At 41.8% G+C, this 16,188-nt stretch overlaps 1 protein-coding gene across 1 annotated transcript; it reads right to left on the reverse strand.

Moving 5' to 3' along the window:
- Window positions 1-875: 875 nt before the first annotated feature.
- Window positions 876-15,913, reverse strand: LOC126100639 (UDP-glucosyltransferase 2-like). The gene is made up of 5 exons (XM_049911268.1): window positions 15,637-15,913; window positions 10,742-11,325; window positions 6,287-6,509; window positions 4,089-4,308; window positions 876-1,149 (listed from the first exon to the last, which is right to left on the reverse strand). Exons 1-5 carry the CDS (start codon window positions 15,911-15,913, stop codon window positions 876-878), a joined length of 1,578 nt encoding a protein of 525 aa, XP_049767225.1.
- Window positions 15,914-16,188: the final 275 nt, after the last annotated feature.

Below are 16,188 nucleotides of genomic sequence, written 5' to 3' on the forward strand. Positions count from 1 at the left end.
CTTTTAAGTCAGTTGTATTACCGACTCAGCTAGTTTATCACAGCACAGAATTTTATGGCACAGGCACTTTTCATAAAAGGTAATCATTTAAAAAAAATATCGGGACTCCCCAGAAAACATATACTGCAGTCCGCCATTGATATGCACCTACAGAAACTTTGGAAAGTCGGCTCCCCTGAGATAATGTCACCGTTTTGGTTCCAGCTTAACATCTTTATTTAAGGAATATTTTAGTGGATAAAGGAAGAATATATTATTTACCAAAAATGTTGAACTCAATTTCTTCTGGTTGTTGCTTTTACAATATGGGTATTCCATAAAGTGTAACACAGCCTCATTTATGCAGTACAAAAGTATCATTACACACGAACCTTCCATGAATGTCGGTGTAAAATAGCATAAAGTATTAATGGTAAACAGAAGTGATTACTTGCTGAAATAGAAGATGTTGTAGTGGAGACAGTCTGTATTGTCAGTGTTTTTCTGTAACATTGTTACCACTTAACTATGTTCTTGTTTTTTTCTTGTGAGATGGCAGTTTCTGCTTCAGCTAAAATAAATAAATTACGTTTACAGTTACGTTTTTTCTTACAAAACACTCGTGAGATTAACATACACCCATACACAATGCAAAAACTTACATACTGCCCATTACACTACAGTCCGGCTTCAAGGCTGCACGCCACGATTTGAAGTCAGACGAGGACGCCCTGTAGCACATCAGAATTCCAGAATATTGAGTGGGAGTCATTTACTCTGCAGCCCTACTGCCGGCGTCCCGTGCAGCAAATAAAGACTAGAGTGCAAACCGTTCTACATCTTGTAAAAGCCTGTTGGGCCCTGGAATCACCAGTGTCAGTAACTTCTAGTCCCTCTTAGAGCATTTCTCTTTGCTGAGAGCTGAGCCACTCCTCCTGGAAATAACCCTCGCGATGGCCTTCGCTACAGCCGCCGCCGCGCACGCCAGCAGGAAGAGGAGGACATCTAGCAGCAGGTGCTGGTACCACGCCACGTCCAGCGCCGCCGACCGCATGTGGCGCGCCCCTCCCGTGCCGCAGTACGTACTCTACAGCATTGACAGCCGTGTCCAACTGTTTCTCCGGCCGGTCGTGGAACAGTCTAGAGTACTTTTTAGCGTTCTCCATGTAGCTGAAAATTTAATTCAGTGCAAATGTTCACAATGCACAATACCGTCAATGAGCAATGAGATAAAATAACATTGTCAATGTATTTTGCTCAATGTTCAACTTTAAAAACATGTTATGTCGTGTTCTGAATCATTTACCAAGTGTACAAGATTAGTATAGAGTGTCAAAAGATTATCGACGAAATTGCAAATACAAGAACTGTACTTTGATTTTTCAGTAAAGTACTAGCCTTTGACTCAGAAACGAAATGTATGCAATTTTATGTATTCTCACTTTTGCACAGGTCTTTAAACAAATCTTATAAGGAAACCTGGTTGTGTGTGTGTGAAATCTTATGGGACTTAACTGACAAAGTCATCAGTTCCTAAGCTTACATACTACTTAACCTAAATTATCCTAAGGACAAACACACACACCCATGCCCGAGGGAGGACTCGAACCTCTGCCGGGACCAGCCGCACAGTCCACATGGGTGCAGCGCCTTAGACTTCTTTTTTTTTGTTGATTGTGTGCAAGAGCGGGATTTGAACCCAAGACCTTTGCTTTTCACTGTCAAGTGGGCTACCGACTTGTTTTTTTGTTCGTGGCGGATGTCCCATGACATCCATTGTACGTTCAGGGTTGATCCATTCACTCCGATTTTTTTATTACAGAGGGCAGCTAACCCTCTTGACCGAACACGCTGAGCTACCGTGTCGGCGACCGCTCGGCTAATCCCGCGCGGCGGGACCTGGATGTGCTAACATTTAAATCTTTGAGCTTTTGAACCACCTTCGACGTCTTGTACAATGTCTATAGAGTACGTGATCGAATATCTTTACAAGTATCGATCTTCACCTTTTCTTCCTTCTTCTTGAAAAGTGGTAGTACAGTTTTCAACTTTTTTACTCTCTACAGCTGAGTGTAGAAAGGGCAGTTTATGCGCTTCTGACATACTGTTTATTGATGTGGTACATACTCAAGTTGTTGTGGTCTTCAGTTGGAAGACTGGCCTGGTGCAGCATTCCACACTATGTGTCCTGTGTAAGCGTCTCCATCTTTCCATAATTGCTACAACTGAAATACATTTAGCTCTGCTTGCTCTGGTCAGGTAGCGGTTTTGCTCTACAACTTTACTCCTCACTCCTCTTTACATTACCTTTTGCAGCCACCAGCACCTACCTTATTTGGAACAAGCATTATACATTCTTCTTGAAAAGCGAAAGGATTTCGCCTTTCTCGTTTATCTTGTCTACCAGGTGGATTAGTTTTGTCACGGTATGTAGTCCCAAGGCTCTCAATGGTCCTGTAGTAATGCTGTCTACTATAGGTGCCTTCTTTCCGGTAAGTTCTTTCCGTGCTGTGTCAAATTTTTCTCACAGTATCATATCTCCCATTTCGTCTCCATCTACTTCCTCTTCCTTATCCATAATATTATCTTCGTTTATTTTATGTATCCCATACTATATATTTATTCCATCTTTCACCCTATCCTTTTTTTAATACTGGCCTGCAATCTGAACTGGTAATACTAATACAGGCGCTTCGTTACGGCCAAAATCCTCTTTAATTTTCATCTAGGCAGCTTCTGCTTTTCTCCTCTAGCATTCATGGTTTCCCACTCAGCACTTCCTGTCAGTCTCATTTTTTTGATGTCTATTTTCCCTTTTGTCTGTATAGTTTGCTCAATTTTCATTCTTTCTCCTTTCGTCATTTAATCTTTTGTGTTATCCAACAATTTCTAAATCCTTTATGAGCTTCACTATTTCTTCTGTCAAAGCCACTCATTCGTTTTCTGACGCGTTATTTTTCCCAGTTTCAGACAATTAGTGCCTAATGTTCGTTTTAAATTTCTCGACAAGCGCTGGTTCATTCAGTTTACACAAGTACCAACTCCTTAACTTCCTATTTTTCTTCAAGTTCTTCTGTTTTAATCTGCGGTTCATAACCAATACATTATGAGCATTCCACATTTCCTCCTGGAAATGTTTTGCACTTTAACATCTAGTTCTGAAGTCACTGTCTTACCATTAGGTTATCTGTCTGAAACTTTTTGATGTCTATAGATTACTTCCATAAATTTTAAACCAAATGTTAGCAATGATTGAATAGTGCTCAGTGGAAAAACACTGCCAGGTTTCCCCTTTCAATCCATCGACTCAGACCAGGTTTCCCTACTATAATTACTTCTCTTCTTTTTTCTACTATCGACATCAATTTTTATCTCATAATACAGGCTTCCAGTCTCTTTATCATATGTGGAGCTAATAGTAATATAAACTTTTACTACTGTAGTGGGTGTTGACTTGCTATCCATCTCTTCTGCGACAACATGTTCATTTGTTCCATATAGCAGCTTGTCCTCATTCCTATTTTCTTATACATTATTAGACCACTCTTATATTACTCCTATTTAATATGTGTTGATAAAATTACTTCTACTAGTTATTCCAGCCTATACGTTAACATTATACTTCAGTCTCTATGGCTTGAGCTGCTTTGAGTTCCCAGTTGTCAATTACTGACCTTGGTTAACATCTCATGCCAGATGCTATGCTAGTCTTTCTGCACTTCTGTGAGAATAGACACTAACTTGGCACTCGTTAGTCATGGAGAAAAATGCGTCGAACTAAAATTTCAGTGCCACTGAGTATTTTATTTTTAACGTGGTATATCATGTTAGACATAAGCGGAGTCCTGCAGACATGTGTAATTTACCAAATGTATCAAATAGATCTGGAGAAATTAATGCAAGGTAAATTTTTATTCATGCTGCACAATAACAGGTAAATGTATAAAATATTTGATGCAATAATTAAAATTCTAATCATCAAATAATATGGTAAGTAAACTTCAATCTTTACACTCAGATAAATCCAAACAATTTAAACAGAGCTTTAATAGCCATAACAGGAATACCATACTTGAATTCCCATACAAAAATATTCATGTAAATCTTACCTTGGATTTGTGAGCATTTCGTTTACTGCCCATCCCAACGAGTCTTCTGTCAAGTTTGAAAATTTGAGCATAATTGCATATCCGTTCTCCTGTCCTTTGAGTAGATTTCGTGTTTGGTCTCCAAATATAGGAAATCCAAGTAAAGGAACTCCATTATAAAGAGATTCTTGCAAACTCATCATGCCACCATGAGTCATGAAGAACTTTAAGTTTTTATGAGCTAAAACATTAACAAAAAATCACATTTTGATAAACTTACAGCAACCAGATGTTAAAGCTACAAAAGAACGAAAGAATTTAAATTATTTCATAAAGCAAAAAATAAACATTTATGCATAGTACATGAAAAGATGGACTGAAATTTATTTTTGGGAGAATGTAAACAATACAAATCATTGTATTTAGGATAGTAAAACTTAGTGAAATCTGGAAATGTCTTCCTGTTACAGACTTAACAACCACACAATAAAAACCATAAACAATTAAGAGATGTCATTAGATGTTATGAAATCTAACGAATGAAATAATGCATAATCCTTGCAAGTTCTTACGTAATACAAGAAATAGAAATAAAATTAATCACACTGCTTTTTGGAGGAAAATATTACAGTCTAAAGCTTTTCTTTGCTTTATTAAATATTTTACTTTATAGGAGCAATAACTGTTTTATTATTTTTAAACATTTGGCTTTTACCTACCTAATAAGTTTTTTCAAAGCGTGTTTTAAAACTGATCTTCAGCAGTCTGCAGGCTTTGAAAAAGCAACACAATATTTATCTCAGTATTTTATAAATATGAAAATGCTATGCAATCCTTTTTTCTTGCTCAAGATAACAATCTCTATTAGTGAACGGAAAAACTGTGTTTTATTCAGTGAAAACAAAAATTTGTTCATGAAAAGAATCTTTATTATCTATTATGTGAAATGAAAGAAACGATAAATGCGAGAAAAGTAACTGGAAAGTTAAACAAGGTGTTTCATCAGATACTAATGCCGTAAAGGGATGTTTCAGTTGTGTATGTGCAGGTGTAGATGGATTCTTAATTTATGTAATTTCCATTTCGCCCTGTCTGTATTTATGTTGATTTTATATATGTTGATTTTCTTGTGCATAAATTTCCAAAAGATATCTTCTAGTGTGATAAGTTACTTTTATGCTAATGTGGATCAAAATCATTTATAAAATCACGATGTAAGTCATTCAAGCTTCTATTGTTTTAAAGGAATAATTCGCAAAGCATTTATTAGCAGGTAGCTGACTTATGTCTCATTCTTATGGTGGTGTATTGCTCTTCGTATTACATGCTTCAGACTATTGTAAAAGAAATATGATGGAAAAGGTTTTGTAAGTGGTAAGCATCTATTCTGAAACTACGTATAAATTATCAACTTCATATGCTATTAAGCAGTTCAATTTTATATACTACGATAGAACATAAGAGGAAAGTTCTGATCTAAATTCTCATTCACTGCAGATCCAGTTTTTCTTCACCACTCGCATTAAAAGTTATCAACTTGGAGAAATCAAATATGATGAGTAACTGTCAGTTTTGCGGTTAAATCATTCGCCTAGCAGACAAATGGAATGCTGATGCTGATCCACTCAAAGAGGCAATGCAATTATTTGTAACAAATGTCCCCATTGGAAATATACGATTTTTATTTATTTGAGTGCCTCATCTACAGTTGTTATATTGACGTCATACCAAAAGTATGCATACCACTATTGTATTTCAATAACGCCTTTACAGACTATACCAAACTGCAAAGTAATGAGATGACAACAAAGTTTATCTTTTTTCTTCAATTTTTGTGTACTACAAAACAGTGCACTGAAAAATTTAATCATGGTTTATTTTTGCAAATTGTGTTATTTGAATAGTATATAAACTGATGCGTAATTATATGACGCATTTGATTCAAATGTACTTAACGATTGTGAAGCCTGCCACGAGTACAATAATGGTTGAATTCACAGAGAGAAATATGTTCCTAAATGATGATGTACTGAGCTCTTTAATGTATGGGTATAAAATTTCGGACGAATAAAAGGATGTCGAAAGAAGTATTGGTAGATAGCTATGTATCAAAGGAAGAAAGTAACGGAGTGTTAGGGGAAGTATGAAACAAAAGAGCAAGAAGTGCTGGAAAGTCTTAGATGGCCACTTGATGCTGAACTAGTGGCGCAGAGACTTACCTAGTATATCGCTCTGAGGAAACCATTTACCAATCTTAACGTTGGCTGGCATATTAGGGAAAGAGTCCACTTCAAACTTCCAGAGGACCTTCGTTTTCAGTTTGGAGAATACACTGAAGAAAATGTTCCTGTAGTCCTCCGGAAGGTCCACGCTTCTTACGTTGCTACCCAGACTGAAGTATATCACACCATCCCTTGCAGCATCCATGAACGTTTGGAGATCCTGAAATTAATACCAGCTCATAAGAAGTACAATATCGTTACAGCAGCAGTTTTAATTTTTGTTTTTCAGTTTTGTCGGGTATCAGAGAGGTAAAACAATTTCCAACGTCCATTGTATAACGTAATAATGTGCTTACTACTTAACGAATTCATACTTACTATTTTACTCGCAGTAAATGCAGATCGAGCAATTAGTAATGCTTACTTAGTGCGAATATAACCCTTGTAATAAATAAACAGAAAAAAGCAGAATTATATAACTTAATTAATCCTACTTAATCCTGTGTTAGATTATTTATTTGTGCCTAACATGTATGCTGTCGTCTCTACATTGCTTTTTTCGACCTACGAGAAAATAGTTTTGGCCACACTATTTTTATTTTTAGAGTAGTCTGCGAAGACGAGAAAAGCGCTGTCAATGTATCATGGTGTGTAGTCGCTAGTGATTCAACTGATATTCTGTTTTACTTTTGCTACAACTTCTCTCAGAAAGAAGCGAAACAAATTATGCGGAAGTAGAGGATCCTGTAGTGAAGCAACTGTAATAGTGGCTTCTTTCTCGTAGTTATATGCTTTACCAAACAAATAACAGCGGTGTATAAAGTTTGGGATTTCGTCAGAAGTACGTATTTTACGAATATATAACAATTTCAATGCAAATATAACTTTACCCAGTTTGTATGAATTATTGATAGTATTTCTCTTCTACAACAGACTTTTGGTTGGTTTTAATCAGCGGTAACTTTACCGTTGGTATTTGTTCGAACGCCTGGTTAACGTGAGAGAAACTGACACCGCTATTACTTTGCTAAATAAAAGCAAAAGAATGGATCAGAAAAGTTGCAACCACATTTTTGTTCTGGGTTTGGTTTCTAAAAATCCTGGTGGTGATCCTGCTTCAACTGACCGATTCGCTTCATTTCATTGGAAAGTATTTTGAGGTGAACTTCATCTATTCAAAAATAGGTGAGCAACACGGTTTATATGAAATTCAAAGAGATCGAAAGGATGATTCAGTAACTTTGCTGTAGACAGTAGACACGCGAGAGAAAACCAAATTCTATCAAGCATGTTCTGCCTATTGGGTTGAAGTCGTGAGACCCTGCCCACCTAGGAAACGTGTGGAACAAAACGCAAAGGCCCAATATCTCACACGACTTAGCATTGTCAGAAATGTTAATTAATCCTGCAAGTTGCAAACAGAGGGGAGGCATCATCAGAAGCCTGCACTGATGAGCACATTATGCACGTACTGTAGGACTCTGTATACCACGTAAGGGTTATTATTTTTGCTATGTTACTGTAATTTTATATAATCGGCTACTTACGAAATTTATCCAATACCTACACAATGAAATTTTCACTGTAACTTCCTTGTGGCAAAGCTATGACAATCATGGCAGATAAATTTTGCAACGGGAAGTCTGGTGTGATGTCATTATGTCATAATGCAGTAAAAAATTAGTTTACAAAGAGTGTTAAAGAAATAAGGTAACACATTTTTTTCTGAATCCAGGTTGGTTTCATTTAGGATTCCAATACATTATACGAGGGTTGATTTTTAAGTAAGGGCCGTTTCTATTTTTTTTTAAATACAAATACTTTTGTAAAAAAACTTTTATTTTCTGATTCTACACACTTTTACCTATTTTTCTACATAGTTGCCTTGTTTATATAAGCACTTGTCATACCGTACAACTAAGTTTTTAATTCCCTCTTCAAAGAATTCGGCCGCCTGCTCCGACAGCCAAGAGTTCACGGCCGCTTTCACTTCACCGTCGTCATTGAAGCGCTGCCCGCCAAGATGGTGTTTCAGGTACCGGAAAAGGTGAAAATCGCTAGGAGCAAGGTCGGGGCTGTATGGTGCATGGTCCAAAACTTCCCAGCCAAAAGAATCAATCAACTCCCGAGTCTTTTGAGAGGTGTGAGGCCTAGCGTTATCGTGCAGGAGCAAAACTCCTTTTGTCAGCATGCCGCGCCTTTTGTTTTGAATTGCTCTGCGGAGCTGCTTTAGAGTTGCACAGTAGGCATCTGAGTTGATTGTCGTTCCTCGTGGCATAAAGTCCACTAGCAAAACACCGCGCCAGTCCCAGAACACAGTTGCCATAATCTTGCGCTTTGACAGCGTCTGTTTGGCTTTGACGTTGACGGGTGAGGTTGTGTGTCGCCATTCCATCGACTGTCGCTTGCTTTCGGGAGTGATATGAGATACCCATGTTTCATCTCCAGTGACAATTTGACTGAACGTGTCATCCCTTTCTTCCTCATAACGAATCAAAAAGTCCAATGAAGTGGCAAATCTCTTCCCTTTGTGGTCCTCTGTGAGGAGTCTGGGTACCCACCGAGAACACATTTTCTTAAAGTTTAGGTTTTCAGATACAATTTTGTACAAAACCGATCTTGAAACTTGTGGAAATTCCAAAGAAAGAGTGGAAATTGTGAATCTTCTGTCCTCACGAATCTTTGTTTCGACTGCAGCCACCAAATCATCAGTGATCACAGAGGGCAGGCCTGAGCGTTCTTCGTCATGGACGTTTTGACGGCCATTTTTAAACTCTCTAACCCACTGACGCACTTTACCTTCACTCATTGCATTCAAGCCATAAACTTCTGTTAACTGACGATGAATTTCTGCAGCTGATAGGCTTCTCGCGGTCAAAAAACGTATCACTTACCGTATCTCACACGCGGCGGGCGATTCAATAATCGTAAACATTATAAAGTAGCACAGCGATGCGTACACGTCAGCTACAGAGCTGCAACTTGCATCAGTGTGAACGGGAAGGATGCCGGCAAGTGGCGCGGTGGCTTGTTGCGGCGTCCGCGCGAACTACGGGACTATACGCGCGAACGGCCCTTACTTAAAAAAGAACCCTCGTATCACTCATCACTCTTCTGGCTAAAAGTCTTATTTTTCCACATGATCTCCGTTCAGTGCGATGGCCTTACACCACTTTACTGGGGGGTTCTGCATGCCCGCATGGTACCACTCTAATGGTCGACGTCGAGGCTAGCGTCTCGCCGCTGCATCAGTAACCTGCCCATCATCCAAGTACTGGTTCGCGCAGAATGCATCCTTCTTTGGGCCAGACATATAGGAGTCGGAAGATGCGAGATCCGGGCTTGAAGAAGAGCAGTCCAACGGCCTTTTGTGAGCTTGGAACGCACTGCCAGCAGGGACGTCCAGTTGAACAGCGAGATGTTTGACTGGCATGCGTCGATCATCTCGAGTGAGAGTGTCCGCACGCTCCAACACTGCAGGAGTCACAGCTGTGTGCCGCCGGCCGGCACACAGGAGATGGGTCAGATTTGCGGGACCTTGTTGCGATAATAACAGGCAATTCGCCCAACGACTCACCGTACTTTTGTTCACTGCCAGATCTCCAAGCGCCTATCAATATCTGCGATAATCTGGTTTTCCTCCAAATGAAATGCAGTGACAGCTCTCTTGCCTGGAGTCCTCAGCTCGTGGTCTAGTGGCTAGCGTTGCCACCTTAGGATCACGGGGTTCCGGGTTCGATTCCTGGCTAGTTTGGGGATTTTCTCTGCCTGGGAACTGGGTGTTTGTGTTGTCCTCATCATTTCATCATCATCATCATCATCATCATCATTCGTGACAGTGGCAAAATTGGACTGTGTAAAAATTGGGACTTAGTATGGGCGCTGATGACCGCGCTGTTGAGCGCCCCACAAACCAGACATCATCATCATCATCATCATCATCATCATCATCATCATCATCATCATCTCTTGCCTGGAACGCACCTCCATTATTGACGCCATTTTGAAGGCTACGCACAGAGGCACCACCTATCGGAACTTTATGAAACTGTAGGGGCTGAAGCGGGAATGTTCCTCGATGTGCCACTAGTTCAAATGGTTCAAATGGCTGTGAGCACTATGCGACTTAACTTCTGAGGTCATCAGTCACCTAGAACTTAGAACTAATTAAACCTAACTAATCTAAGGACATGACACACATCCAAGCCCGAGGCGGGATTCGAATCTGCGACCGTAGCGGTCACTCGGCTCCAGACTGTAGCGCCTACACCCGCACGGCCACCCCGGCCGGCTGTGCCACTAGTAATTCCACATTTTATCAAGCTAAATTGGTCTAGAAAGAAAAATGTGTTGCTTTACTTATTGAGCCCCCTCATACAAGACTGAATAACAGACATTTGTACGCGCAGCTGTGTGTATTGCTACAGGAGTCAGACTTCGTACGGAACTTACCTGCGGAAGTTTCTTAGGAGGTTTGATGTGCATCCCCGCAACTTCAACCATGTTTGGCAGCATAGGCTTCACGTGATGGAAGCTGAAGTGCGAAATGCTTAAGATGAGGGACGTGTTATGCTCCAGGTCGGCCAACGCAGGCATGGTGGGGTCTTTGAAGTGCTCTCGGGCTATTTTGTCCATAGACGGGAGGTAAAAGAAGCGGCGGCAGAATCTGTACACGGAGGCGGTGAGGACGTTGTTCGCCCGCTGGAACAGGTTCATGTTTCCGGTGTAGGGCACCGCGGTTTCGGGCACGTAGGCCAGGGGGTAAGGGTTGCCGATCATGTCGTTTATCCAGGAGCTGCCGCCGGCTATGGGCGACGCAGCGACGACCGGCACCTTGAATTTGTGCGCGAAACCGAGGAGGCAGTCCTGAACTAAGGTCTCGAATATGATGAGGTCGAACTTCCTGTCTTGCGACTGGAGTAAAGTCTGCACTGCCGCGTCCCCCATAATCTTGCGACAGTGGCCCACGCTGATGTAGAAAAGAAACATCAGCTGCAGTATGGTCGGAATCTTCTCAAAGACGAGAAAGTTGATTCCTGTAAAGAAGCAAAATATAAATAAGTGCTGTAAATGTTATGACGTTACAGTTAATGTCAAAAAATTGGAAAGAAATACCATTGAGCGATTGAATTAGTCCCCTCGATAGTAGCTAACCGTGATCGAAATCTTTTGTCTTTAACACTCTTTATAGAATAGTGTTACAGCAGTCATAAAAATAACTAAAAAGAATTAAGAACATTCACTGAAACTGAGTAAACATCTTACAAGGGAAGTACCCCAGCTACAATGTCCGAAACCGAAGGGAAATTATTGTAAACTACGAATATGTGTCTGATCGACCGCCCGCGGAGGTCTTTTATCTGTAAAAGTCTGCCTTTGTGTACAACCGATGTTTGAATTTTAACAGATGTAAGAGACTACAGAAGCACAATTCATTGGTAAAACACTGTACCAAGCAATTATGACCAGAATATTCATAATGGGCCTAAACGAGGTGTTACCTGGGAAAAAGCCACAGATTTGCTTGAAACAACATACACTGTTTGATCAAATGTATCCGGACACACCTGTGCAGTGGGAACTGACCAACAGATGTCACTAGAGGTGGCTCTGCCAGTATAGAAGGTAGAAGGAGACTGGGGGAGGGGGAGGAGGATGGCTATTGTGTCGTCAGTAGGAAAGGAGTACCGGCTGAATGGGTCGGTGAGCTCCATAACAGATCCTTTCAACCCTACTAAAACTGCCCAAGCCGACTGTTCACGATGTGCTTTTCAAGTGGAAACGCAAGGGAATATCCACAACTAAACAAAGACCAGCCATAACTCATGTACTGACCGACACGGATTGTCGAGTATTTTGGGGAGCGATTGTAAGAACTAGCGTGTAACTGGCGGAAGGAACCACTAGTGAGTTCCAAAATGCTATCCGCCGACACAGTGACTACCTGCCATCATGTGTGGTGCCGACTGTAAAGTGCAGAGGAGATGGTGTTACGGCATGGGAATGTTTTTCATGGTGGGGGAGTGGTCTTCTTATTCCACTTGAGAAAACACTAAATGCGCAACAATATGAATACAATTTACAGTATTGTGTACTGCACGCAATGCATAAGAAACCTGGCCTATAATCTTTCCCCATATACAGTTTGGATTCCTTACGACTTATCTTAGAAGAAAGATTAAGAAAAGGCAAACCTACGTTTCTAGCATTTGTAGACTTAGAGAAAGCTTTTGACAATGTTAACTGGAATACTCTCTTTCAAATTCTGAAGGTGGCAGGGGTAAAATACAGGGAGCGAAAGGCTATTTACAGTTTGTACAGAAACCAGATGGCAGTTATAAGAATCCAGGGGCATGAAAGGGAAGCAGTGGTTGGGAAAGGAGTAAGACAGGGTTGTAGCCTCTCCCCGATGTTATTCAATCTGTATATTGAGCAAGCAGTAAAGGAAACAAAAGAAAAATTCGGAGTAGGTATTAAAATTCATGGAGAAGAAGTAAAAACTTTGAGGTTCGCCGATGACATTGTAATTCTGTCAGAGACAGCAAAGGACTTGGAAGAGCAGTTGAATGGAATGGACAGTGTCTTGAAAGGAGGATATAAGATGAATATCAACAAAAGCAAAACGAGGATAATGGAATGTAGTCAAATTAAGTCGGGTGATGCTGCGGGAATTAGATTAGGAAATGAGACACTTAAAGTAGTAAAGGAGTTTTGCTATTTAGGGAGTAAAATAACCGATGATTGTCGATGTAGAGAGGATATAAAATGTAGACTGGCAATGACAAGGAAAGCGTTTCTCAAGAAGAGGAATTTGTTAACATCGAGTATAGATTTAAGTGTCAGGAAGTCGTTTCTGAAAGCATTTGTCTGGAGTGTAGCTATGTATGGAAGTGAAACATGGACGATAACTAGTTTGGACAAGAAGAGAATAGAAGCTTTCGAAATGTGGTGCTACAGAAGAATGCTGAAGATAAGGTGGGTAGATCACGTAACTAATGAGGAGGTATTGAATAGGATTGGGGAGAAGAGAAGTTTGTGGCACAACTTGACCAGAAGAAGGGATCGGTTGGTAGGACATGTTTTGAGGCATCAAGGGATCACAAATTTAGCATTGGAGGGCAGTGTGGAGGGTAAAAATCGTAGAGGGAGACCAAGAGATGAATACATCAAGCAGATTCAGAAGGATGTAGGTTGCAGTAGATACTGGGAGATGAAGAAGCTTGCACAGGATAGAGTAGCATGGAGAGCTGCATCAAACCAGTCTCAGGACTGAAGACCACAACAACAAACATATACAGAATGTAGATGGCGATATTCGCATCTACAAGGGGCGTTTAACAAGCAATCCAACACGTTTTTCTCTGCCAATTTCGATACAAAAAAAAAAAGAAATTCATTGTACGATAGAGTGGAATATTCCTATTTCAGCTCCTGTAGCTTCATGAAGTTCCGATAGGTGGCAGCGCTATACGTAGCCTTCAAAATGGCGCCTGTAAAGGAGGTGTGTTCCAAGCAGACAGCTCTCACTGAGTTGCTTTTGGGGGAAACCCAGAGAATTGCAGATTTTCATAGTGCTTTTGCAGAATGCCTACGGAGACCTGACAGTGAACAAAAGCACGGCGAGTCGTTGGGCGATGCGCCTATCATCAACGCAACAAGGCCGCGCAAAGCTGCCCATTATCCCGCGTGGCGGCCAGCTGGAGACAACTACGACTCCCGCCAGTGTTGGAACGTGCGGGCACTCACAGTCGAGTCTCTGTATGTCCACCTTCTCAGACATGGTTGTGGGACTCGGCTGTTCGACACAGGATGTCAAATTAAACACCTTTCAGGCGTCTAGTTTCCAAACTTTATTTGGCTACCAGTTTCGGCGATGATGGTTGAAGTGATCGCTAGAGCAAGCAGCAGTGTACTGATACCAGTGTTGCTGGCCCCTCTTTTGATCAGAACCTAGGTGGAATCTTCCCACACGTCGGTGAGCGGCCTGAAGACGTAGTAGATCGCCGAAACTGATAGAAAAATAAAGTAAGTTCCGAAACTAGACGGCTGAAAGGTTTTTAATTTGGCATCAGTTCTCATTCAAATCAAACAAATAACTCGCTGTTCGACTGGATGTCCCCGTTGGTAGTGCCACCAGTTGGGGTACTCAGGAGGTATGTGCCCGCTGGGTTCTTCACCACCCAACGGAACACTGTAAAGAGCAATCAAGGACCAACTGGGCGGAGTCGCTTTCGCGTTATGAGGCTCATTATAATAATTTTTTGTCGAACATCGTCACAGGCGATGACACATGTCTTCATCACTTTGAAGCAGAAACAAAATGGCAATCCATGGGGATGGGGGGGGGGGGGCGCCAAGAAAAAGTTCAAAGCCACACTAACCGTCAAAGTCATGGTCATGGCGACACTTATGGGGTTATTCTGTTTGATGTCCTTCTTCATGCTCCAACGATCAACTCTGAAGTGTGTTGCGCAAGGAAATTGAAGAACCTATTTCATAGCGTTCGTCGCCACAAACATGCAAACCAACTTCTCTTTCTCCATGAAATGAAATGTCATTGGCCGGGAGGCCCTCGACAGGGCTCGTCCGGTCGCCTTGGTGTAGGTCTTATTGCATTCGACGCCACATTGGGCGACCTGCGCTCCGGATGGCGATGAAATGATGATGAAGATAACACAACACTTAGTGCTTGAGTGGAGAAAATCACCGACCCAGCTGGGAATCGAACCCGGGCCCCTTAGGACGGCAGTCCGTCACACCGACCATTCAGCTATTGGAGCAGACTCTTTCTCCATGATAACCCACGGCCTCACAAGAGTCTACACACCCGAAACAAGCTCACAAATTTTCATTGGGCTGATCTTCTACATCCACCCTGCAGCCTGGATCTCGCACCTTCCAACTTCCATCTGTTTGGCAAAATGAAGGGTGCACTCTGCAGGAAGCGATACATCTGTGATGGGAGGTTACTGGTACAGCAAGATATTGGCACCCAAGTCGACCAGTAGAGTGGTACCATTCGGGCATACAGGCCCTCCGCAAGCTCGTCGCATTCAACGGAGATTACTTTGAAAGAAAGAGGTTTTGTAGCCCAAAGAGGGATGAATAATGTGGTGTATTGCAATTCCGATAAAAACAACCTGCTATTAGAAAAAATGTGTGTTACATTACTTACTGAATGCCTCTCCTATTTTGTAAACTTATACTGAAATGTGCAACATTTACATATGCACCAGTGTACGTATTTCGAGAGAGAGTGCGTTTCAAGCAAAGAATAATGCAGTAGATGCTACGAGAGATAATCCAATTCAGTAGGTCTGTGGGACGGAACACGGTCTTGTACGTACTTCTATGATCCATTTGTGGGTCCGCCATTTTGAGGAGCTCCCAGTTCTCGTGCTGCTCCTCGAAGGGCGCCAGCATGGTGAGGTGGTGGCCCCTCCTGCCCAGCTCGACCAGCATCTCCCGGAACACGATCCAGTGGCTCCGGCTCTCTCGGCGAAGATGGCCAGGATGTTGGCGCCGTCCGACGGCGGCACACACCGGCACGTCGCTGTCGCTAACACCAGTAGTAGGGCCGCAGCCTGCAAACGAGGGCAGAGTGTGGTGCGCGCAAGTTAACATGGCCCGTGGTCGTCCAGACGGCAGGGTAAGGGGAGGGGACAGCGGCAGTGGTGGGGGCTGCACGGCGGGCGGTCAACGCACGGTAGGGGAGGTGCAATTCCACAGCTCGAATTTGCTCCCGGGCAGATCTTGTAAGCTACAGCTAAGGGGTCTGCAAACAATCATTTTAACACATTATACCAGTGCAAACAAGTAATTCGAGCAAGCCAAGAGTATGAGGGTTGCCCAGAAAGTAATGCACCACATTTTTTTCTTCAACAATTCTTTGTTAAAGA

The sequence above is a fragment of the Schistocerca cancellata genome, chromosome 9 (genome assembly GCF_023864275.1).
Source record: "Schistocerca cancellata isolate TAMUIC-IGC-003103 chromosome 9, iqSchCanc2.1, whole genome shotgun sequence".
Lineage (NCBI taxonomy): Eukaryota > Metazoa > Arthropoda > Insecta > Orthoptera > Acrididae > Schistocerca > Schistocerca cancellata.

Excerpts from the sequence above, each read along its gene's own strand:
- LOC126100639 (XM_049911268.1), bottom strand. The coding sequence starts at position 15,913 with ATGTTAACTTGCGCGCACCACACTCTGCCCTCGTTTGCAGGCTGCGGC. Across the intron at positions 11,326-15,636 it reads CCCACAAATGGATCATAGAA|GAATCAACTTTCTCGTCTTT; the intron begins GTACGTACAAGA and ends GCTTCTTTACAG. Across the intron at positions 4,309-6,286 it reads TCCTCAGAGCGATATACTAG|CTCATAAAAACTTAAAGTTC; the intron begins GTAAGTCTCTGC and ends TTAATGTTTTAG.